The sequence below is a fragment of the Lepisosteus platostomus genome, chromosome 27 (genome assembly GCF_059453375.1).
Source record: "Lepisosteus platostomus isolate fLepPlt1 chromosome 27, fLepPlt1.hap1, whole genome shotgun sequence".
Lineage (NCBI taxonomy): Eukaryota > Metazoa > Chordata > Actinopteri > Semionotiformes > Lepisosteidae > Lepisosteus > Lepisosteus platostomus.
Window position 1 is genome coordinate 6870489 of NC_142637.1, and position 25821 is coordinate 6896309.

The window sequence follows — 25821 nt, forward strand, 5'->3', positions numbered from 1 at the left end:
ACCAATATTCCTCTACCTTAAAAACTGTTACAGAAATGGTAGCTGGAGATCAAGTAGTATTTTAACCTCCGCAACAATGTATCAATAAATTGAACCTCCAGCAGCGTGAGACAGATGTGAAAAAATGTGGCACAGATCTTGAATCATGAATACATCTTACTACCCAAGTGCAGTAAGAGAAACCTGGAGTGGACCCACTGTCTGAGATGCCTACCTTATAAAGTATCACCTGCCCATCCTGTGGGTTTCCCAGTGTAAGGAACTTCTCCTGAGTCTCTTCGTAGATCTCATCGTTTCCTGGAGCCAGGTCTGTAGAGAAAGGAGATACAACACTTGCAGCATGTGTATTCAAGCTGAGGCTACTAAGACCATCCTAGCAAGCATAAAGTCTCTTCATATACAGACCTCTTTTGTTACAATAAGGGTGCATTGAAAGCCGAAGCTATGATCGGGTAAAGCTGTGAGGAGTACCCAGACATAACCACATACCATAAAAAGTGACTGCAAACGGTGTATTTTGAACACTTTATGTAGGCTTGCACATGATCCAAACACTACTTCCATCGCTACAGTGAAGCCTAGGCCTTAAAGAACACAAATACACAGCTCTGTACCTAGGATGCCCATGTCATATTTGCCCTCCTTCTTGTCCTTCTCGATCAGGTAGTCAAAGTTGTCAGTGAAGTACTGGAAAAGAGAGTTCTGCTTGTGCACCTCCAGGCCAAGGATACGGTTCAGGAACTTGGTGATGCTGCAGTCTGGAGAGGCAAACACAAACATCATGAGGAACTGCAGCTGGAACTAGCCTAAGGGAAAGGGCTGTAGATGGTGAAATCTGGCTACGTCAGCACTTAACACCCTGACCGAGCCAACACAACACGGAGCAGACCTGTGCTGCCGTTTCAGAATGGTGGGTTTGTGACCGTGCTGAACCTTACAAGCTTCTGCACACAGTCTACATCTGGGGTCACCAACCCTGGTCTTGGAGAACCGCATTCAGGTTAGTCTCGCAAGAAAGCTGTTGTTACAAGAACGACATGGGGATGAACATTGTCCTGATGGACTGTTATCACATCGGGAGGAACCTGCAGGAAGGGCAGCAAGTGAGGTTCTACGATGTCATCAATGTAGCATGATGTAGTCCCATTGCAACAAGAGGAGTTTGTTAGTGGCTACACACTTAGACCACCAGACTTGGACCTATCCATTCATAGTCCGTTGTCCAGTGTATTATGCACACCTGCATCACACTCACTGACATCAATGAGGATAGCCTGCAAAAAACCTTCATTCACCATTCAAGAAGATGTGGTTCCACTGCTACCAAGTCTGGAGGGACAAACCCCAGCCTCCAACATACCAGGGGCAGAAGGGCATTGCTCTTTTGATAAGTGGCACCCTTGGATTCCTTTCTTGAGCTCTATCAACCCTGTTGGGTTTCAACAGGTTAAATCACCCCATTAAATGTGCCCAAAGACCTCTTTCACCCAGTGAGGTGATTGAGTTTTTATGCGATCACAAATGTGCCTGTAAGTCATGAATGATCAATCCAAATGAAATAATCCAAATAAAACCAAAAGTATATAATCAATAAGCAAAACTGTAGACTTTGTTCTTCGAAAAGCATTGGTGGCATACATATGATAAGTACATACTGTATATATGCTAAGCATCAAAATGAAATCATCTCCTTGTCATATTTTACCAGTAAAAATACAATGCCTACACTCACCTTTTTCTGTACTGATGCCAAATCGTGGCTCCTTACAGAAAATTCCCACGTCAATCATTCCTCGCTTCATGTCTGAAATAACAAGGCGGATTCACCCATCACACACAATAATGCAATGCCATGAACCTCAGTCCTCAGATCCCTGGCAGGGGCACAGTGGTGCCAGCAAGCAGACCTCACCTCTGAAGAACATGGCATCTCCACCCGGGTAGCCTTTAGGAGGGGGTACCTTGCTCTCGATCTGCCCCAGGATGGCTTTAGTAATCTTGTCCAGAGCCTTGGTGCCATACTGCAAGAAAAAAAACAACAACCCATCAAGTCTCGGTGACTACACCAGTTAGCAAAATGAGACATATCATCAAAATGAAACAGACCTTTCAATTCAACCTCAAGGTTCATTTCAATGCAATACTGGGCAAAAAATTTCAATTAACACAAAAGCGGTTGATTAAGGTTGTCTACTAATTATATTTTTCAATATTTTTCTTTCAGTTTAGAACTGACCTCTCCTACAGAACAGCAGGGAATGATTTTCTTTTTCCAGTAGGATAATGATTTAATACCAATCATACCGCCGTCAGCCTGGCGTTAACAGAGCCAGGGTAACCCGAGGCCAGAGAATCACTCGTACCTTGTTCTCAAAGTTGTACTTGCTCAGGTCCCTCGACTCCGTTGCTCTCCTGTCGCCGTGAGTTAAAGCTCCCTGGAAAGCAAGGAAACGTCTTTAAACCAGCACAACACTCTTCAAGGCAGCAGTAAATTAGAACAGTACACAACTGAATCTTCAGTTTCTTTAAAACCATGGTATACTTGGAAAGTGGCTTCCATAATGCTTACGTTATCAGAAACGTCAGAGTCCTACATACTCCAGATTTTCAAATCGTGCACTGAGAACACCATATTAAAGTGTCAAGTAGTGCAATTTGACGATTTTACAATCAAGGGTAATCTGTCCGTTATGTACCCCTCAAAACCCACTCTTTCTCCAGCCAGACCTCACATAGCTCCATCCCTTGCTCTCCGTTATCCCACTTCCTCACCCCTTAGCCACGGAATAAAGCCACACCAGAGGTCAGAAGTGCCTTTGGAATCGCTCAAGACGGCAAATGTAATCTTTCAGCTCTCGGCACTCTTCAGTCACTCTTTCACCATAACGCACTAACACTCCCATCTCTTAAACCGGCAGAGATCTTGTGCCATAGGAATATTGCACTAACATTCCTATCTCTTAAACTGGCAGTGACGTTTGATTGTTACACTTGTCCACTGCAAACACGAAGTAAAATGCAGGAGGCTGCACTGCATCCACACTCTCTGGGTACTGTTTTGAGTTTTGCCATTTCCTTAAGTCCAACAAACGTGCACTGTGCTTTTAAGTTTGTGCAAGCCTTTTGGTCATTTCATCATCTTTATACAACTTCATACATGTACAAAGATAAGGGCAGATGCTAAACAAATGACAGAAAATTGGTAAAATCTTACTAATTAGGAGTGGTCTTTAATCCAGCAGAATATTGTTCTACCTTACTGAACCTCAGGGAAAAGCAATTTCACTGCCAGACAATTCCCTGAGTGTGTGTGTGCGCACAAAGGTTGCTGAAACAGGACATGATTAGGTTTGATTCACAGAGCTGATTACAATACAAAGGCTGCTTTCACAGTGAGGTATTCCAGAACTCCAGGAATTAACTCTTACATGTGCAGAATGTGCTCAGAAAACAGAAGAAGTCATAAAAAATACAAAAAAGATTCCCTGAGCTGTCAGACATTTAAATTTATTTAACATACTTACACACAAGAAAAACTATTTTTATGTACCAAGACCCATGTACCCTGTTCCCTGCTTAATACACTTCTATCCCAGTCAGAACAAAGAGCTCTTCTTTGATCAGAAGCTAATGCTGAACTTAGTCTACGAGTCCCAGAGCAGGTTTAGCAGCACCTGTGACATAATCCCTTTTTAGATAACAGATGTTTTTCCAAGTTGAAAGGAAGCATGCACCAGAGCCGATCAAGGCAGCGAACCAAGGATAAAGCACACCTTCTACCCTTCGGACAAAAGCAACTACAGCACACAGGCCAACCAAGAGGCAAGCTCCTTGTTTTAGCTTTGGGGAAAAAAAAATCCTATATATAACATCAACTATTTCTAAATAGTGCAGGATCTGCCAGAAAGCTGTCATGACTTCATGGGAGCCCAGAGGAATGCAAGATTATGACGGCTTCAGGGTGTCGGGGTGGCGGGGGTATGGACCACGTACCAGGCTCTCCAGCCGCTTGGCCACTATGGAGGCGAAGCGCCTCTCTCCCGCCAGCTCCGAGATGAGGAAGATGTACTCGGGGGCAGTCACCTGGTTGGAACGGTGAGTCCGACCTGAAAACAAGCAGGAGAAGCATAATGAGCACTGCACACCAAGGGTCACCTAACAGAAGCTCTGGCCTTCATGCTAAAGGACCTTTACTTATTACCAGCACCACCCCTGTTATTTACGACACAAACGGGATGATTTTGATGGCATCTAATTTTGGCACGTGAGTCTTTTGATTTCCGTGACTGCATTAAGAGGCCTTGTAACAATCTCACCCACCTCTCTGCCAACCCCCCAACCGGTGGTGAGCCAGAAAGCCCATACAAGGCAAATAAGGCAGAGTCACATCTCTCACAGGCAACTGAGCTGTAACTCAGGCAGGCACTGAGCCGATTTCAATTTAGGTTAACTCTGACGGCATCCAGTGAAGTTTTAACCAGGAGGATGAATGATAAAGGTCACCAGACTCATTCTAAACCGTAGGTTCAAACACAGCACAGTGCCACACCATCAGAGGCTTTGCATTGCAACATTTAATCACATGCATTTGCGCACAAGAAACCTTGTAAGAGAGAAGCTATAAATAATTGCTTCACAGTACAGAAGTTCAATCCACTGCCAGTGTGGTTTCACACCTTGGGTTTCTTTTTAAGTTTCATTTTTTTTCACAAAACAAGGCAGTGGAGATGCACCGCCCTGCATCACCAGCTACTGATACACATCTGTTGAGAAGTTTCACAAGAACTCGTCTTTAGTTTGAAGTCAAATGCACCTTCAGATAAATCGTCAGCAGGTCATTTACTAATTACTCTTGGGGTATCTGAATTTTACTGTTTGCACTGAACAGCTTTGCCCTAGGTTATTGTCTTTATTTGCTTATTTTCAGGTAAATATTAAATTAAAAGCATGAATGTGCATTCTTTTGGCATTTTAGATTCAGATCACAATGTACCGGACTACACATATATGCAAAAAGTAGTGCTTGTTAAACAACAGGGATTTCCATATCAGTATGCCTTTCGAGGCGCTCTGAAGCCTGGATTCGGAGTCTGGGTCCCTGAGCGCGGATGCAAGCTCAGTCATGTATATGAGGGTCTTTGTCAGTGAGCTCCACTAACCGAACTGCTGGATGGCCCGGTCGGCGCTCCAGGGCAGCTCCAAGGTCATGTGGACCCTCCGTCTCTGGTTCTTCACGCGCTTATCAGCCTGCAGAGAGATCCCAGAGCTGGCGGCTTCGGAGATGATGGCTACCAGCTGTTGAGCAGAGTGAGGAGGATCAGACAGGAGTGCCACGTCAACGCAGGGGCAAGCAGGGGCCGACTTACACTACGGCTGCACTGAAGTTCATGAGGCCACACCACTGCAGGACTCCTCCTTACGCAGCCCGGGGGAACTCAGCTGTTCTCAGGGTCTTTCATTAATGACGCAGAGGAATGACAAGAAGGGCTGGCCAAGAGCTTAGAATGAGACTCCTGAACTGCACGCTAATCCTTCAGGAGAGATAGGAACCACAAGCACGGCACTGTGGGAAAAGACACTTCTTAAACAAGGGCAAGGGAGCTCTCATCCCGCGCCTTTCTGCTGCATGCCACGCCAACCACCACGAGCACCCGGGGGTGAAGGATCAGCGGGCTCAGCCGGCGCCCTGATCAGACCTCTAGGGGCCTAAACCCCAGGAAGCTGCCCACCTTCTCCCCGTTCATGAACCGCTCCTTCTCCTTGATGTTGACGTGGTCGATGGTGAGGCCCTGCTCGGCGCGGGACTCGTACCGCACGCTGCCGTCTGGGCGCCGGACCACGCGCCCCTTGCGTCCCGTCATCTAGAGGATGACAAGAAACGCGCGTTGGGGTGGGGGTGGGTGTCGAAGAAACGTACAAAAAAACACGTGCTCTTGCACACGCCTTTGGACAACTCGCGGGGCTACCTCAGAAACGCGCTCAGGTCCGCCGAACCGGTCTATCAGTTCGTCCAAGGTATTAAGAGGTAGGTCCTTTCCCAGGTCTTCGATCTTTTTTAGGAGGTCTTGCTTGATTTCTTCTAGTTTCGCTGTCAAAATAAAAGGCAGGAAAACCACACAAGACAAATGATTAGCACGCGTTTCAGTTCCTTGCAACAGGATTCCTGTACAAATCCAAACAAATTAAAACCCCCGGATCCCCGGCGTACATGCGGCACCCCATCAGCCGGGCGGAGGGGGACGTACCAGTGTGACAGTTAGTGTGGTTGACAAAGATGACGTCGTCGTTGTCCAGGAGGGACTCGGGGGACGAGTTGGAGTCGCTGTCCACCCCGTCAGACTCGGTGCTGCTGTCGTCGCTGATGTTGATCACACCCCCAGCGTCCACGCAGTGCTTTGGGAACTTCGGCTGGCGCCCTTTGGTCTTACCTGAAAGGCCAAGAACATGCTCAGCACCTGTAGTACCAGGTCACCTTTCGGGACCTTGACACCTCACGGGCGGGGCGGTGGCTCTGTGGCTCAGGATCTGCGCCTGTGACTGGAAGGTTGCCAGTTTGTATCTTGCAGCCGGCAGAGGAATCCTGCTCCGTTGGGCCCCTGAGCAAGGCCCTTAACCCCAACTGCTCCAGTGTAAATGGGTGATCCTGCACACTGACCCCCAGCTTCTCTCCCTGTCTGTGTCTCATGGAGAGCAAGTTGGGGTATGCGAAAAGACACATTCCTAATGCAAGAAATTGTATAGGGCCAATAAAGTGATCTGATCTGATCTGACAGGGGCAGATCCAGAAAGCGACTGGGGTGGGGGGAAGCCCCAAGAACCAGATGACAATGTCTCATGCATTGCAAATAGGTAAGTCTGACAGGGAGGAAGGGGAAGATCTGAATGCCCAGGAAAATGGTAAGCAGCTTGATCCACCTACAGGGCTTCTGGATTTCTGGAAACTGGAAATCCAGGATTTCTGCCTAATTTATATAAGGGGTCTCTCATCTTCACAGGTGACAGGTGGCGTCTTGTGCCCCTGTTTTAACACATTTGATAACAAGAGCATTATATAGTAGTAATTAAGTAGACAGCAATTAAGTTTGGTTTTGGCTACAACTGCGATTATGTTTTTTCCTAGTAAACCGCAATTATTACAACATCTGTCTATCGGGCTTTTTCATGTTCTTAACCTGCAGTACTTCTGAACTCCTAAATATGTTTTAAAAAAAGAAAAAAAAAAGGATTGGTTTTCTTACGTTTCCTTTTGTTTCCAGCCCCCTTTTCTCTTTTCTGCTTCTCAGACGGGAAGTGCTTCAGCACCAAAGACTGAAATACACCCCTGTGGAAGAGGCAACACGAAATATTCTTACAGCACAGCTCAATGAAGCTCAAGAGAAATATGAATAACAGCACACGCATCTCGTGTGCAATAAAGCAAATGCCAGAATTCCACCAAATGTGGCATTGAACCAAGAGTTAGGGAGTTGTAATGAGAGAGTCCGATCTCTGAGAAGATTTCTTTTACGCACACAGCTTGTGTACCCTTTCATAAAGTCAAACACAAGCTGACTGAGGGCTACACATGACAGAAGACTCAATTCAGAATCCAATTTATTCAACAGCAATGACCTATGAAATGTTTAAATACCGCAGCTACTTTCAGACACAGAAACAGAGGCACATCATACTGCAAGCCACAGAAACATAGCCATGTGTAATATATACTTTGATAACATCTCATTGAGCAAGCTTTAAAGGAAATCTTCTGTCGCTACCTCAGTCTGTCAGGATGAAATGAGGGAAGAAAGAACAAGGAATTCAGGGACTCCTGATTCATAACCCACAAAGTCACAGAAGTCTAATATGAGTCAACAAGTAAATATTATAAAATGCTGAACAAAATGCCAATAGCTTAGTTTTAATAAATGCAGACAAGAAAATGTTTTCATCAGCATACTAACTGACTAATTATACAGTAAACACAAGCATGAGTCTCATGTGCCCTTTAGCAAAATATTGAGAGATTCAAGTAGATTCTTGGTATTCTCTGTGTAATGTATTCCATTCCAATGGTTTTTAAATTGCAGTCCAGGGACATTTGAACTTGAACTTGAACTTGAACTTGAACTTGAACTTTATTGCCATATGTAACCGGTACTGGTACAATGGAATTCTTACTTACAGGAAGTCTCTCGATTGTAAAACAAGTGTAAAAAACAGGACAAAGTGCAAACAGTGCATCAAGACAATGTACAAACAAAAACATTTGGGGATACCTAAAGAGTTGCAGGGAAGAACCCACAAAAACCTGAAGGCATCTTAGAAAATATAAGCAGTTTCAGTTTTTTATAAGCAGTTTTCATGTTTTATAATTGATATTACAATTATTCTACTGTGATTTACTTTCCTTCCAGATCATACAAGAAGTCAGCGTTAAAAAGTGCCCGACTTGAATAAGGCTGGCTAGGACCCCTTCAGCTCTCCGATTTACTCACTCTGCTGCAGAGACGAATCTGTCCAGATGGCCATCGTTCTCGTCCAGGACCTCTCTGGTGCGGGCCTCCCCGGTGGACTGCAGTCCAATCACGATGCACTGTAGGAGCAGGGGTACAGTGTCCAGGTCAGGGCTCACAAGCGCACCACACTGTGCACCACCCAGAGGGCGCGTTCGCACAAACTCGGCCTTTTTTATGTATGGGATTCTTATGCACAGAGAGAGAAACTCCTACAACATTACGAGCGATCGAGAATCGAGATTAGATTCTCCAAAGACTTTCTTGTTTTGAACCCCTGTGCAACCTGACCTCCTGCCAAGAGAACATCAGAAGTCCTTAACATATGTATTTTTCCAGCGCCAAATGGCATCGATGGATGGATCTTCAGATAAAGACGTGTTTATTGTGGACTTTATTATGATGCCGTGCCATGTACTCTAAGAGGCAGGCAGAATCACGCATGACGGGCGCCCCCACACGCCACGCTGCCCGAGATCCCACGCCTGCGGAGGACACCCACCTTGCCACTGAGCAGCTCCTTCTCCGCCAGCTGCACCAGGCGGCGCACTTTGGCGGCGATGCAGAGGTATTTGAAGAAGCGCTGGTGCGACGACCAGAACTGGCCCCAGAGGGACTTGCGAGAAACCAGGCCCAGGTCGTCTGCCGCCCGCTGGAACACCATCAGGGCCTCAGCCCACTGCAAGCAAGAGGCGGACAAAGGTCACATCTCAGGAAGGGTGGGGGTGACTGGATGGCTAAGGGTTGTGCTAAATGGAACCTGCAGAGGCAGCTCTTTCTATTGCTAATCAGTTGGAAAAGGGCCTGGCAGTGGAACGCAGGACAACAGAAAAGTACTGGTAGCTCATTTCTTTTCAATGAACACAGGCAGTGCAGGTTATTTCTATTGCATCATTCATTTGCCATGGCAAAGCAACACAAACCAGATCAGATAAAGAATACCGGAAACCAATATGGAAAATCTGATATAATCAGCCAGAAATCGCAAGTTGACGTGATTTTGGGCTCGGAAAAACTTTTAACTCTGCAGAAACAACGACAACAATAAACAGGGGGGGGGGGGGGGGGGGGGAATAAACCCAGCCAGCCCATTTTAGTCTGTAGTAAAGAAAGATTGGATTTCATTTACTTTTGTTAATTGGTTTATGGTAAGTCACGGGCTTCCTCACCAGTTTTGCAGCTTTGTTGTAGACCATCATGAAGTCATTGTCCAGACTGATCTCCTCTATCCGGAATGAAACTCCTGAAAAGCTGAGCTGCCGTGCGATGTACATCCCACTGACTTTCATATCCATGGCAACAATCTCCATGGCGCCCACCCCTCTGTAGAATCACAAGGACATTGTACACAACTGGATAAGCAGCACATATTGCCCAGGTCACGATCGGCAAAACAACTGTTCTGATAAGGTCCTGAAATTCAATTCCATCAAGCTAAACTATTTCTGTTAAAGACAGAAGGACATATCTCCCATATTGGGGAAAAAAAAAACATTACATAATAATAATACAGAATTTACCGCAACAGACCTTTTCTCAATGGCGTGCAGGAAGTCCTCAAATGTCTTAAAGGGGGTTCCTTCCCCCCAGATTCCCAGCCGGCTCATGTAGATCATGTTCTTTGGCTCAGAGGCACCTTGAAAGGCAGGAATAGAGAATAGAGGAATAGAGAATAGAGAAAACTAAAGTCAGGCAACTGCAATGGATGCCCTGCGCAATAAGATCTGACCAGCAGCAGCGCTGCTCTAAGCTTTCACTGCCTGCCGCCCCGCCCTGCCCTGCAGATCTCAGCTACAAGGAGCGCCATACAATTCATGTCAGGATCAGACAGGATCCAGTGATGCCGGGAGAGGAAAAATCTGTCTAGCAGAGGCGGGAACATCCTGCTAGATCTGTTATTGTCGGAGCAAGAGATCATGAATCGAGTACTAAGGGAGCATAAAGAATATCCTTGCTTAAAAAAAAAAGTGGACAAAGAGAGGGAAACCTGTCGTTTCCAGAAACTTAACTGCTTCTGGACACTCCCCGAGCATGTGAGAGAAGGCGCCCACAGCAGCTGATGGGACTAGGGGGTCAAGAACACTGTGGAAAAGGAAAGATCTCCGAAGTGTCTCACGAACGCAAATTTATCAAACTATACGATTCCTCACCTGTGGCACTGGCGTAAACCACCCTGGCATTGGGCAGCTTGTTTTGCAGGTCCAGGACAGCCTTGCCCATCTTCGTGGACGTGGCGTTTTTGGCTTTGTGGCATTCGTCAAACACGATCTGCAGGGGAGCGGCCATTAAGGAAAACAAACGACACGTTGCGCGCCAATGCAGCTCAGATGCTGCCATCTGTCTCTGCTCCACAGTTACTGCTTCCCATCGCACTGTTATAGCCTTTCGTATTCCCTGTGACTTGTTTCACAGTGCTTTATCAATAGTCTTCAGAGCCCTGGACAGTGCCGTTATGCTTCCCCAAACCACTTGGCTGCTTTTAACCAGGAACGTTGCAAGGCCAATGAGAGAATCGGGAAGAATATGGGAAAAAACATTCACTGGGGACGATAAAAACACGTCTCATGAACCAATGCAGAAAAGCAAATGAAAGGATACAACTCCATCGAAGTCCGGTTTACACCAGTCCAGGATCTGCGTCAGTCTGGTACGGTGCTGCCCACCAGCCTGGCTCTCCCCAATCAGCGCAGAGTATGTAGCAAAAAGAACTCCTTCTGAGGTAGCTGTGTCACCATACTTAATCTGAGGAGAGGAGATGAGCATCAGGTGCACTGAACACTGACCAGAACAGCTGCCTACAACCAGGGTCTCAAACCCTGGTCCCTGAGAGCCGCAGTCAATTATATAAACTTTTAAAGAGTAAGATATTTGTTTATAGTATTGATCAATCAACGATTCAATGAAGTTCAGTGAAGGGAAGTCTCAGCCTTGAGAAGCAGAAGGGTATTCTGATACAAGTACTTTCACTGAGAAAAAAACACTTCTTTAATATATAGTGGGTAAACTGATACAGGTCTTTGGAAATTAATGATTTGATGATTATCTATAAGACCTGCTGGACTGGGGTTTCCAGGACCATCAGAGAAGACCCCCATCCTAGATTAATGGGACACATAATTGCTCAGTAGCCTGTGACTAGATATTTATAAGCATTTATAAGATAAAGGAGTAGAATAAAATTTCTGCTCCTATGATTAGGTTTTATAAAGGATTATTTACGTGACAGTTATGAAATGCAAGTATTAAATTCAAATTAAAATATGAATTATATCTAGAACCTATACTGTGTAAATGTTTCTGGTCTCAGTAAGTTTCTATTACACAAAATAAATAATCATGGTGGCTCCAACAGTTAAATCATCACTACGTCATCTCCTTCAAACTCAACAGTAACACAATTTCCATGTTAACGAACGATTGGGTCCTTAACAGAAACAACTGCTTGGCTCACAACAGGGCCTTGGACAGAGCAGTGTCCTTGAGAAGAATTGTTTATTTCCTGTGGCATCAGACATTAACAACACAGAGCCAAGAAAAACTGATTTCTCCTCTTTGGGTCTTCAGTCTCACCTTGTTTAAGGCATGCACAGGGATATTTGGAGCATCAATGTCTTTGAGATCTCTCTCAGCATCGTACTTTAGATCATTGGATACACTGAACCTGAAGACAAAAGTATAATCCACATTAAGAAAAGAACACTACTTGAACCATAATTTAACAGAATTGTGGATACTCCCAAACCTGGGAACTGAACACTAGAGTTTGCCTATCTCTTAATCCCTTACCACAATGCCTTTTTTCTTCCCTTTAAGTAGTTTTCCAAGATAATGCCTGCTACAGTTCTGCCCTTTCCCACTCCTGCTCCGTCTCCGATTAGGAATCCTGCTCTTTGTCGATTCTGCAGGATCACCTCATGTTGCTGGGAATCAAGATGGAAAAGAACAGAATTGCTGAACATTGATTGGTGTTGCTTTGGTGGCAGCAAAAGGCACTGCTGTCTACAGCATCTAATGTTTCTAAGATAACCCTCATGTGAAATAAATATTCAATGCTTGGCTTTTAGAGACAATTGTTTTAACTCATCACAACTGTGAAAAACACATATATTAATCTAAGGATGTTCTGAGGCAAAAATGGATTAGAAAGGATAGTCCACTGCACCAGGCACACATTACAGCAATCAGTGCACAACACAGCAACTGCATGAAATCTAGACACACTGCAAACAAAGGAGAAATTACCTGGCAGCTATATATGACGGCCTCTAGCTGTAGATCAGAGAGCAATCCGTTTTTGATAGTGGTTTCAGGAATGGACAGCGTATACGTTATGTCAGGTGGGGGAACGCTGGACAATGTGTTTGTTTCAACAACAATATCAGGATGAGGGATGCCTATTTTAGCTGCAGAGAGATGAAAGATGTTTTGTTGTTGTTTTTAGATTGTTTTACTAAATGTTTTGCATGAGTAAAGAAGCACAGATAAGTTGAAAAACTGGTCATACATTTGGATGGCTTGTAGACCGCGTAGGTCTCCACGTGGCCCAATTCCTCAGTCTCTTCTTCCTCGGCATCCTCCTCTTCTTCAGCAGGAGGCTGGGGACGCTGGAGTGGAGGGGAAGAGTGCACAGGGAAGTGATGTATGGGTGTTTAGCGAAGATGCGTTGCAAACAAGAGACTCTGTAGACCATAAAACTCAAACACGCTGCAAGAATAACATCTTTGACTGGGAAGAAGAATAGAAGACTACAAAGGTATTAGTTAAAAGAACTAAAAATAAATGGTAGGATCAACAGGCACATTTTAAAATACATTTGGGCAAATCTCCTTGTGCATGACGATGTAAGCGTCAAATAATTCATAAAAAAACGCAGTGGATCTCTATAAAGAGAAGAGTGGCCTAATCCCTGGAATCTTAAGTGAATCAGAAGTTTTCTTTGGATACATTTACAAACAGAGGCCCACAGTCTACCTGGTATCCGCCAAGAGAGGGGGTGATAATGTCAGAGATGTCTTCCAAACTGTTTAACCCCTGAAACCTGGTGGCACTCAGCTGCAACACAGAAAGAAAAGTTTGAATAAACTCCTGGCATGGAAAATGTCTAAACACTTGAAACCCAAATATAAAAAATAAACAGTAAACATGGTGAAATGCAAGATTCCGTTCTTCATAAATGCAAATGTCATCTTTATCCAGTACACACAGACACGAACTACTCCACATGCACTGTTGCACAGGTCTTTTAAACAGTCCAGAGAAAATGTCATTTCTTGGTTAAATAAATGCACATGCAGGGCAAAGCTCCCCCCCAACACCCTTAGATGACTGCATGGCAGAGCCTTTTGAAATTATTGACTGAAATGAATTAAAATCAGGAAAAGGGAAAGCCTGGCAGGAGGTATTGGTCTTCACCTCTTACAAGTCTCCTTTATTTTACACAGAACTGTGCCAAAGACATGCAAAAGAAAATCAGATTAACAGGGAGAAGGGTGACAGCACAGAAAAGGTCAAGGCAGTGGCTTACTATACAGGCCAGTACATTCATACAGTAGTGTCCCCATGCAAGAATGTTTAATTAAGGTGTCACTGTAAGCAACACTGCAGCACCAAGAAAACCTTCAGACTAACAAATCATCCTAATCTAGACTCTCTCCCTCACCCCAACATAAAAAACACTAAGATGTACACACAACCAAAATGTTTCTGACAACATTGTAAAGAGCGGTTTCTGATTTGCTTTGTGTGTTCAATCTAGTATGTCAGTATTTTGTAACACTAGCTCACACAGGAAGCTCATGTATCAAAACCCGCACCCCAGAGCTGAGAGGCAACAGTGCTAAAATGCCAAGGTCTGTAGTAGCTGAAACTGTTGACAAGACAGATCACGATTCGTACAAATAGCCAGTGGAAACTGGGATACAGGCCCCCGTCAATCCCCACTACCTGCAGCAGGAACCACAGCATGTAAAAGACATTTATCTCTCACAACTGGATCCTGCGATAGATGGACGACAGAGGAAGACTGCCAGGCTTTTTTTTTTTAACGCCGAGGCTATTAAAAATTGAAGAGGTAATCAACGTGCATTTTAAAACTTAACGATGGCCCCAGGCAATCAATCAACCCTTCTGTGAGAAGCTGATTAATACAAGTAACATTTGCAAAAAGCCCAGAGCGGCTAATTCAATCTGGAAAGATTCTTCGAATGCCAAAGAGATACTTTTTTTTTTTAATAAAGTGAGTCAAAATAATCAACTCTGCCTTTCTCAGAGGAGTGTATCTGTTCTGTCAGCGTGAGAATGTGACGCCTACGCGCTCCTGAGGGTTAAGGTCTCTCTCCTGCAGACTAACCTCCAGAGGGTTCTGTGAGGGCGTGTTGATGTCCCATAGTGTTGGCACATGTGGCAGGTTATCCGTGCTAGTGTTGAGGAAGTTCGGTGCGTCTGCATATTCGGACAAGGAGTCGGGGGGCGAAGAGAACAGAGAGGGGTTGGAAAGTTCATCGATGCAGGAGAGGTCCTTGTGGAGAACAAGAAAGATAAAACGGACGTTAGTTTGCTTTTTTAAGAGACTTTTTTAAGAGACTGCCAAATCCAAATTTCGATAGGTAAAACTTGCGTACATCTCAAATCAAATAAAAAAAAACCATGTTAGAGGTGTAACATGCTGTTTCATTTGACTAATTTTACTATATACTACATTTGACTTCAAAATCATGAAAGAGGTGAATACCATCAACTACAGTTTGAATTTCATTCACACTGCGAGCTAAAGAATGCAAAATGAAAAAAAGGTGCAAAATGAAAAAGTCCCCACACTTAAATTGTTTCTAAAAATGAATTTTCTTAGAATTGTTTTGAGAGGGAAACAAACAAGTCTGGTCTTCATTCTTTAAAAATAAACCTTGCCGATGAGGTCACACAACGTACATCTAGATAATGGCATACCTCTGTGACATCATAGAGAGACCTGAAATGACTGTTTCTTTGTTAGAAGCTTGGCTAATGAGGTTTTCTCACGCAGATATTCGCAATATTTCAAGCAGCAACTCTGACCTGGAATTCAGTCAGCCTGGCGGATGTGCAAAGCCATTTGCAAATGACTTGAGCTCAAAACCTATCTGACCTTCAATTCTTTCGTTTTCTATTTGACACACTGGGTTCAGAGGAGCCAACTGCCAAAGCTGGCAAGTCTATCTCTGCAGAACTTTTGAATGCTAATCAGAATGTTAGTCTACAGTGCAGTGATATGAATCTGTAATCTCTGAAAGTGTTTTTAATTTAATATTGCGTAATTATTTTAGAATAATGTAAAAAAAAACCTAGGTGAGTCTTTGATGATATCTCCTACTGAAGCACTGGGGTACACTATGAATCACTGAATCATGCACGACCTATGAAGAAACAAACCCTATGCAGTACTACGAAATTCAGCTTCCTGAGTAACTGCATGACTGAAGGTATTTATTGATTTGTTTATTGATTATTGCATCATCTGCATTCAAGCTAACTTTCTAAAAGATAAGCTTGATTTATTTCCCATGTCCTTCACACTGCACGTTTACAGAGCAAAATCCTTTTTTGGTATTTAATGCTCCTGTGTCATAACCAGGAAATGGAGACATGGCGATAAGCACAAGCAATGTGCACTTACCAAGCAGGGAGATTAAGATTAACTGGGCGTCATTCATAGAAAATAGCACTGGAAAGCATTAATTAAATGGCAGAATGTTCGGGAGAGAGGGGTTAAGTTTAATCTCGCTGATGTGGGTTGAGTCATTCAGAGCACGACTGATTTCCAGTGCCCTTCGTATTATCCATTCTAAAGTCAGACACAGCGGAGCAACAGCTGTCTCTAGCTGTTCTGTAAAAGCCACAAACTGCCACAAGACCCAGAGGACGGGGGTGGGTGGAGGAAGAGGAGGAAAAATTCAAATCAAAGTATCGTAGGGGAGGTATGGGGGAAAGGGTTCTTCGCCGTTTGAGTGACACTGATAACTATTTTAGCTGCACAGTCACATTCTTCACCGCACTGGGGCCCACACAACGTTCAGTCGGTGGGGCCATCAAAATCCAAGGGGTTCAGAACTCACCTGACAAGCTTGTGTGAATGTACCTGAACACTGAGCAGGCCACCAGAGCAGCAGACAAATCAACACAGATGACAGTATCAAACTTAAGGGCACTGCTGCCCCCGAGCAAAGGCTCAAAGAGCAGAGACAAAGTCCTACATGACAATGTGTTCCGGCAAAGAGTCCTGAGGTTTCTGCTTTAGCCTACAGCATAGGAGTCACATATGAATTCCAACCCGGTTTGCAGGGAAGAGCAATGTGATCACAAATTACAATTCGCAAATAAAGAAGTGGCTTACCTAATGGCTTTCCAAAAACAGAACACAAGACATTCTGTCATATGAATTAAGCAAGTCCAGATTTAGCAACTACCAAGCAAGAAAAGGTTGCAAATGCCATTCACCAAAAACAGAAAGCAAACTAACCGCAAAGATTTATTCTGTAAGTTACTGAATGACTGTGAGACTTTTCAGTTCACTCATATAAAGCTAATTTTTAGAAACCTACAAAAAATAGTCAAGATTATTATCTGTTTGACCACCTATTCTACATCCTTAAAACATATTTAAAAATTTAGCGTACAACAGTTCTAAAAATGCAATCATTTTTCTAGAAAGACCCAGATCTCTGTGGGCACACTAACGTCAATCCATTGCAGCCTGACTGAATGTACTGGTAGTCACACCTTTTCACACATTCCAAATCCTGTTTGTTTGGAAGGACCAATATTCAGCTGCAAGGTGGCTTTGTCCAGTTTGGAGAAAAATACTTTTTTTCGAGGAGGGGTAATAATATATTAATGGGTTTCCCAGAAGCATAACATTGTCTGCGCTCCTGTCAATGAAATAACATGGGACAACAGAAGAAAATAAAGTCAAATATTTGTAATACAAAGTCTGAAATGTATGTGTTAAACTAACATCACAAGAGCAAACACACTATAACCAAAGGGTCCAAATCTGATCAATCAATGCAACGTCATCCAAAATACTTGCGATTTCATTTAATGAATAGCGCGTTTGATAACAGAATCTGTCTTACATGTGCAGTGGACTCTAAATAGTGAACCAGTGCGATTTGCCATTCAGTTCAAAGCATTTACAACTGCGAGATGTGGTGTGGTAGCTCTGTGGCTAAGGATCTGCGCTTGAGGCTGGAAGGTTGCCATTTGCCGGCCATTGTATATGGCCAATAAAATGATCTGATCTATAAAAAAACAGCACAGCTCACCAAGACAGGGCACTGAGGCAGCACTTCTTAGAAACATGACATTGAGCATTGAAACAACTACGTTCATTGCAGCTGCAGGACAGTATACCCTGTATCAATTAATCAGTTACTCTGGTGCACACTGGAGAAGGGGAGATAAAACACTGTCGCCACCGTGCAGCAGCATGTCTAGGAAGAAGTTCACTGAAGCAGCAAAAGGGTTAAAGTGGGAGTCAATGCGAAGCCAAGCCCTCTTGACTCTCCGCCCTCTGTGCTCAGTCAGGTAGATGACGTTGCGATGTGATGTGGCAGTGACTGCCAGGCAGGCAAGCTAGCTAGTTTCACTTAGAGGCAGCCCGTCCATCTCACGCTGAAAACGACGGCTTTCGGGGGGGTCCTGCATCGCATCAGGGCCTACCCTGCCTGGAGAGCTGGAGGTGGTCTTCCTCTCCACCCCCTGGGGACAGCTGAGTGGGGCAGTTGTCTCTCTCAGAACTGGGGCAGCACTGCACAGCCAGAGCTCTGCAGGCAGCAGCGAGGCAGTCAGGCAGGGAAGACATTTCCAGGAAATGCTTCTTTTTTTTTTTTACTGTTCCAAGAAATTCTTCAGCTCCCTACACTGAATGCTTTGTAAACAAGGAGATAAGCAGGAACAGAGTGTAACCAAACACAACCTGCTGTCCCCTATCTATCAGAGGATGGGATTTTTACAAATGTGGAGTCATATCCAAACTCATGCCTACCACCAGTTTAAAGCTGCTAAAACAGCTCATTAACATTTGGGACAACCCAGCGGCCCCATGGTTTTGTTTTTACAAATCTGCTAGCTCAGGGGGGATTGAAAGCCCAGGTAGGCAGACCTGAGTAATTTCCTGCTCACACTACCTACGGCATGATGACAGGAGTGAAAGTCACCAGCAATGTTCCTGCAGCAACAGATTACGCAACACTCAAGAGGCTTGAACAGAGTGCCAGCAACACACCCTTTAAGACCAGGTCTGTGTCAAAACCAGATTTGAGCTCGGCTTCTGATTAGCATGGCCTACCTCTAAGGCTCTGACTCCCTTTAGACAGCTGAATTCATTCGCTATGCAGACATCTTTTTTTGAGACCAGCACCGATAAAGAAAATTCATATTGGGGCACAATCGGAAAAACAATTCAATCAATAAACCTGGACAGAGGGAAATCTGATACCTTATCAAGAGACTACATCGATGATCTTATACCGATTAAAGTCAGTATGTAGAATTAAATATTTAGGACTTTAAAAATCTGTTCCAACTAGGATTTTAACACGTGGAGGCTTTAAACAGAAGCGTTAAAAACAGAACTGCTCAAACACACTATTCAGTTGTACCTCTGCAATACTGTCTTTTTGTTAAACATGTCTGTCAGGCTGCACATTTTCATTAGGCCAGACTCAAACTGTATTACACAGGAACGGTCCCACTACCATTTTCTTGGTAAATCAGCTTAAGAACTGCAACTAAGGTGCAAGATAAAACAACTTTACACTACACAGCTGTTAATCCTTAAAACTGTGATCTCGTTCTTCCTCCCCACTGCGTGTCAGAGAGAAGAGGGGCAGAAAAAAGAACCAAACCGAATGTCAAATATTTCAGCTGATAACAGTCAGGCAACACGAAAATCAGACCGAAATGTGAAGTTGTGTGGAAGCATGACAATTAAGCACAAGGGTGCTGTTTTGCGATCATTCTTAAGACTGTGATCTTAACATGATAAGCCTGCTAGACAGAGATGTCTGGAATTTAACTCTAGGAAAGTTCATCTACAATTGTCACAATAAACAGAAGAAATCGTCTCAGGTACTCGTATGTAGAGAGCATATAATCCAGAATCCAAACACTCCCACTTTTCTGCTTTAATCAAATCATCCAACACGAAGTGAACAATGTCAAGCACAGGAAAGCATCTGGTGCTCAGATCATGATTTGCTCTGATCATGCACACCGGTGAGTTTAAAGACCTTGCTATTGTCTCCTGTTATTTACTCTTTGAAAAGTATTGGGAAAAAACCCATCTTTGGTGAAAGATGTGTCCTTGCACGGAGAAGACAACAGCATTCATGCACCTGTCTAGGCCTTGTTCCTTCTAATTAAAAGGGATAAAACTGACTTGTTTTTAGCTGTGCATCACCCCAGAAATACTAAAACAATTAAATTTTCAGGCTAGAAAGGCAGCAGAGAACTGCAGAAGTTTGGATTTTGAAAAGAGGGAAATTGGTCTGGTTCAGTGAGCTAAGAATAGATTCACCAACACAAGTAAGGCATTAAAATACTATATCAAAACAATCCGTTTAAACTGTAAGATAGAAACTAAAATTAATGAATATGGATAAGAAGATTAAGGTTATGCAACTGAATGTGACATTTGGATTATGCTTTGTTTCATTATTAGTCACAACTGAACACTGCACTGAAAACCAATAATCTATCATCTTGACAGGTGCAATTCCATTTAACAAAAAACAATCCAGCAACCTGCATCTTTAAACATCAGACAGTACGACAGCGAACTGAAGACATCATAGCCCTCACTGTTAGTGGAGATCTAGAAAAGTAAACAGTGCAGACATTTCCCCCAATTTAAATAAAAACCAGAGGAGCTAGAATGCATATTTAAAGCAAAACAGCTTTTTTGAGACTAAAATTAGAATGTATGTAAAGACTGTTAACTACAGAGACGCTTAGGGGCTTTAAAAAGAGAGTTGATCCGGCACTTAACATTATTCAGCTGTAAAGTGCCGAGCAGGATTTGTGGCTTCTAGCACACTGCTATAAAGCAGTCGAAATGACAGAAATAAAGGAAAGAGGGAAGGTTCTGTTTAAGAACGCGACTGTTTAACAGCCGTTCAGAGTAACCGTAGCAGTTAGTTTTCTGAGACTCCTGCCAACACTCAGATGGAACGTGTTCAAGCTTCCTCCATGCACTGCCGCCTCTCTTCCTCAAAAGGGTCTGACATAACAGCCAGGGAATCCCCTGACTTCCCAAGCTGGGAAATCGAGAACATGGTTTCAGCAGTTACCGTCATCTCCTTAGGAAAAGCAACACTGGGTGTTACAGTTCTCGTCGACTTTTGTTGTAAACACTGCGGATTGTTTGCCTTTGGTTTGATTCCACTGCTGTACGGCAAGATTCTGTTTTGCAGCTTTTGAGCCCTTATGAACCGAGCTTCGTAAAGGCTTCAAATTGAAAAGTCGAACATTCACAGAGCCACCCTGTACAGCCTGCTTAGTCACTGTACAGTCATTGCTGTACAGACGCAGAACAACGTCTTTACTTTTATCTTCCATACTCCACTCCACTAACACCGCTTTTCGCTTCAATTAAAGGGCCCAGAAATAGATTATTTCTGTGCAAAGTATTGAAATGAAAAGGTTGAAATAAAAAAACCCAAGAAACGTCAGTTCCTGCAGGTCAGGAAACACCACACTTGGGGTTTCCTGAATGACTTCTCTTATTTTTTTTCTATCCCATCTAAATTCCTTAAATCCCTTCTTCCAGCATCTCTTAATAAGCAGAAGTTAATGTTGAGCGATTAAAGCTTCCTTCAGTCGTGAATGCACAGTGGAGCATTGCAGCTGGGGGGGACAGACATGGAGTTCTGTCAGGCCCCCTCATAGCTGCTTATTCAACACTGCTTTGAGGAATGAGCTTAAAAGTACATAGAGGGCATCTGTGCAGGAGGAGCTAGCTGCCCGTGAACTCCATCATACAGGAAATGAAAAGCTGTCACAAAAAAGAGGAGGTTGTAAAAGCCTTCTTTTTGTCTTGTCATGAAATAACTCATTACTTCAGAACCTTAAATGAAGTCAAACTCTGAATAGCTATTGTCTCAATTCTGCCAAACAAAACTATAAACACAGGCAGGAATAATTATGCAGGCCGTCTTTAATCTTAGAGCTCTTTCACGCAAAAAGGGTGATACAGTGTCATGCAGAGGCCAATATTTAATGTTTTAATTGATGCTAGAAACAGGCAATTTGCAAACAATTTCAAAAGGTCAATAAAAAAGTTCACCTAAGCTTGTTAAAAGTTGAACTTGAATATTACATATCCTCTTTAAGTACATCTGGTGTTCACTGCCTATGAAAAGCATCAGAACTCCTGCGAGTTTAAAAAGTTGAATTAAGGACAAAGAATCTTAGAATGACTCAACCCTAGAACTAGTGTAGATTTTTTATTTCCATACAATATTTGCTGTGTCTAAATGACTAAACCTCCCTCAAAAGCTGCTAGGTTGGATGTCTGAGAGCTATAATTAAAAACAACAGATTTGAAAGCCGGCTTGAACCAGCTGAGAACGAACTTGGATCTGGAAATGGTTTGCGGAGGTTAGGCACAGCTAAGTTCATCCAATCTGAAGCTTGCTGGCGTGGCAGTTAGCACTGCTGCCTCACAGCTCCAAGACCCTGGATTTCACTCTGGCCTTAGGCAGCCATCTGTATGGAGTCTGCATGTTCTCCCCAGGTTTGTAGGTTTTTGCCAAAGGTCTTCTGCTTCCTTCCCATTTCCCAAATCCATGCTGGGTACATCTAATGGGCTTTTAATTTTTTTCTTTTCTCCTTGGACTGGCAATTCACTGTGATACCATTCAGGAGAGAAAGCATTCAGGTTCCTGCCTTATGTCCTAATCCCATCCTGCTCAGAAAGCTAAAGCTCACCATGACTCTCACTGGGGATGAAAAGCTCTCTGAGAACAGATGAATGGATATTTCGCTTTATAGTCATTACTGTGCTCCTAAAATCTTTCATGCTTCCATGTGAAAATTAATAAACTCCAGAACCCTAACAACCCACAAATGAAGGGATGTTGGCAAAATGGGACGAAATCAACAGATTAAGAAGTGCTCTGTCCCTCCTGTCACCACAAGGAGTGTTAACACACAAGGGCCCATTTTTTTCCATTTAACACTTTTTAAAAAATGAACACCGACATTAGACCACTAAAAGCAACAAAAACCTTCCCATAAGCATGTCATGATTTAATTGAAAGTAAAGAAGAGATGTTTTGCTGTCCCCTTTATCCTAAGTGTGCCTACAGCCAAACAGCTGTTTAGCCTGAGAATCGGATATTGCAGGAGATCGCAAACCACTGCAGGCATTGACGTTTATTAAGCAAACCTGTATTAAATCTCAAGTGCTCCCAAAGCTGACATCATGCAGGTTCAGCCAGGTCCAAGGCTGTTAATATCTAAACGGAAGTGACTTTCAGAGCAGGAGAGAAAGCAGAATCTTTGAATGACTGAATGAAAAAGAATGATTCCCCATAAAAGGGAACGTCTATGCATGGCCATTAAAATACAGACAAGGAATAAGAAAGGTGACATACATTTGAATGCGTGATGCACGGACGTGGAAGTGAATGTATCACTTGTTAATTAAAAAATCAATACTTAATAATTATATAATAATTGCTTACACTTATATAGCCCTTTTCTGGACACTCCCTTCAAAGCGCTTTACAGGTAATGGGGATCCCCTCCACCACCACCAGTGTGTAGCCCCCACCCATGATGATGCGCCGGCAGCCATAGTGCGCCAGAACGCTCACCACACATCAGCTCCTTTCTGTACCTGAACACTGAAGCCACAGAACGTAATGAGCGGTAACATTTCTTGAAGTCAGCAGTCCGCTAAAGGCATTCTGCTGCAGATCTCCAAATGAACTGGCAGCAATACGCAGCACTTGCAGAATCAAGCCACTGTCGCACCAGTATCCCTTTTGCCTCCTTATCAAGGGGACAGATGTGGTGCAAAACCAGAAGCACTGTCAATAACCAGGGCTGGGCACAGGGCCAGAAACGATCGCTCACCTCTGCTCTCAGGGTCTGGACGTAGTGGGGGGGGGTTATGTTTCCAGTAAGCACGGCAGTACTGGTGAAACCAGAAGAGGCGTGCCGACGTGAAGACCCCCCTGCCATCGCCGAAAGGGAGTGTGAAAACACACGTGAAGAAACAAGAGTCAGAGGCATTACTGGGAAATGAGGCTGATTTGACAGTCGGCCTCAGAAGTGTCTGACAGCATTCTAACCATAAACTGACGCAGCCTCTGATGCAAGCACCTTCTGTGCCACAGTACGCCAATTAACTATTTCACACGGCGCTTCTAAAGGACATCCGCACTCTCAATTCTAAGTATTTTGAAGAATCCAAGTACAAGTGAAAATATACAAAACGGTACATCTAATCTGACTACACTGGTCAACCCCAATTACCAGCTGCTATCTTAAAACTGGGAAAAAAAAACACTTGTCTCCTTCCAAGATACAAGATGGGTTACAAAGGGACTGAGAATGAAAAAGTCGAATTCTTAAGCTTTTTAGCATTTTTTGCCTAATTTCATTCAAGACTCTAGCCATTCAATTAAACAATAATAGCAGTGCAACAATATGCAATTTATAAACAAGCCAATTTATATCATTACTTCCTGTAACACAAAATGAAGTACAGAACTCAAAACTGCGCTAGGAAACCCTATTAAAAAGCTTGAGTAATATAAGTTTCTCAAAGGCTACTCAAAGGAACTACACATTTGTCACTGTTACAAATCCAAACACCACAGATAGATGTCAGTTTTTAATTATGTTTTTAAAAAACTAAGCAGAACTGGGAAGAGGTGCACAGTGACTTTGAAATGAGAATTGTGAGAGATTATATCGTGTACTGATTTGGTCATGGAACTTGAAATTGTCAGGGAAAACTTAAAAAATTCTATTTAATACATGACTATTTGCATCCTAAGTGGGAGAGGTATTTGTATTTTACTTGCGCATATGTGAAGATTCTTCAACATCTGAACAGTGTATTCACTGCTTTTTAATCGATATTCTTTTAGAAAATGAAAAGGTTTTGTAAAAAAAGTCTCCTGCACTTATTTAGCCTCATTAGAAAAACCGAACGAACGCATGTGGGTACTGCCAGCTGCTCTGCTGATGGACACCTGCGGCACTTTACAGAGAGGGCCTGCAGACGCACTGGCAGCCACTGCTGCAGAGACCACAGGACCACTTGGTCTCTGAGTGCGAATGATTCAATAATAAAGGGCTTTGATGGAGAAAAACAGCTTCCTGCAGGAGACCCTCAATGGCCTAACAAACCCATTTATTTTCTAACGGCTTCTTCCATTTCAGTGGCGTGGGGGAGCTGGAGCCTATCCCAGCAAGCAACAGGCACAAGGCGGGACACACCGTGGATGGGACACCAGTCCACTGCTGGGCACGCACCCAGACCAGGGCCAATTTGGACAGAAGCCAATTAACCTACCAGCGTGTCTTTGGAGTGTGGGAGGAAACCCACACTAACACGGGGGGAACATACAAACTCCACACAGACAGCACCCCAGGTCTGGAATTGAACCTGGGCCGCCACGCTGTGGGACAGCAAAGCTAATCACTGTGCCACCAACCTCTCAGAAAGGGTTATATTGTCAACAGCACAGCTCACACAACTGCAGACCCGATCTAACAATGGCGATTACTGTCACAGTCTGAGTGGTAAGCCGACCTTAGCAGATGATACCACTTCCTTGTATACACACTTCCAGTAATAAGCTCACCCTGCCTCAACCTACCTCCCAAAATACTATTCCTCACACTCTTGCATATGTGACATCGGAATTCTCTATTCAGAGCCTGATGTTGGAGAGTTTAATAGCTTCATGAAATAAACATTATGGCAGAGATATGGTAATATGTTTTAAAAGAGAAAACAGAAGCTTTTCTTACTGGTCCTTTATGACAACAGCCTTACTCCCTTATTGTCTAATCCACGCTGCATAATTTACTATATCCATCAGGGGAAAAGTTAAAAATAAAAGACAACATTAACACATATTAAGCTGCAGTCTACGCACAGATACCAAGGTGACCATTACGGTAGATGTTTACCACCTAATCACATTCTATGTATACTTACCAGAACTCCAAGTTTATCGTTGTTTTGTGGTAAAACACTGCATGACCTTGCAGAAAAAATTTGCTGCTGTACTTTTACTCAATTTCTCTCATACTCTTTTTACTTTAT

At 43.5% G+C, this 25821-nt stretch overlaps 1 protein-coding gene across 6 annotated transcripts in view; it reads right to left on the reverse strand.

Annotated features, from left to right (window-relative positions):
- sbno2b (strawberry notch homolog 2b) overlaps positions 1-25821 on the reverse strand; it is a 72142-nt gene that overhangs the window by 9140 nt on the left and 37181 nt on the right. For 4 of the 6 annotated variants that reach the window (XM_088621812.1, XM_088621814.1, XM_088621816.1 and 1 more), the window contains 23 exons: positions 14845-15012; positions 13467-13547; positions 13000-13099; positions 12738-12898; positions 12282-12415; positions 12066-12156; positions 11094-11237; positions 10646-10763; positions 10026-10131; positions 9665-9818; positions 8998-9174; positions 8478-8575; positions 7239-7321; positions 6246-6428; positions 5967-6088; positions 5730-5861; positions 5160-5295; positions 3994-4106; positions 2364-2435; positions 1913-2021; positions 1733-1804; positions 615-758; positions 215-309 (listed from right to left, as the gene is read on the reverse strand). In XM_088621812.1, coding sequence (XP_088477938.1) covers positions 215-309; positions 615-758; positions 1733-1804; positions 1913-2021; positions 2364-2435; positions 3994-4106; positions 5160-5295; positions 5730-5861; positions 5967-6088; positions 6246-6428; positions 7239-7321; positions 8478-8575; positions 8998-9174; positions 9665-9818; positions 10026-10131; positions 10646-10763; positions 11094-11237; positions 12066-12156; positions 12282-12415; positions 12738-12898; positions 13000-13099; positions 13467-13547; positions 14845-15012 — 2793 coding nt within the window. Of the gene's footprint in view, positions 1-214; positions 310-614; positions 759-1732; positions 1805-1912; positions 2022-2363; positions 2436-3993; positions 4107-5159; positions 5296-5729; positions 5862-5966; positions 6089-6245; positions 6429-7238; positions 7322-8477; positions 8576-8997; positions 9175-9664; positions 9819-10025; positions 10132-10645; positions 10764-11093; positions 11238-12065; positions 12157-12281; positions 12416-12737; positions 12899-12999; positions 13100-13466; positions 13548-14844; positions 15013-15225; positions 15248-25821 lie in introns of those variants that run through there. The other 2 variants (XM_088621818.1, XM_088621815.1) reach the window with 2 other exon arrangements.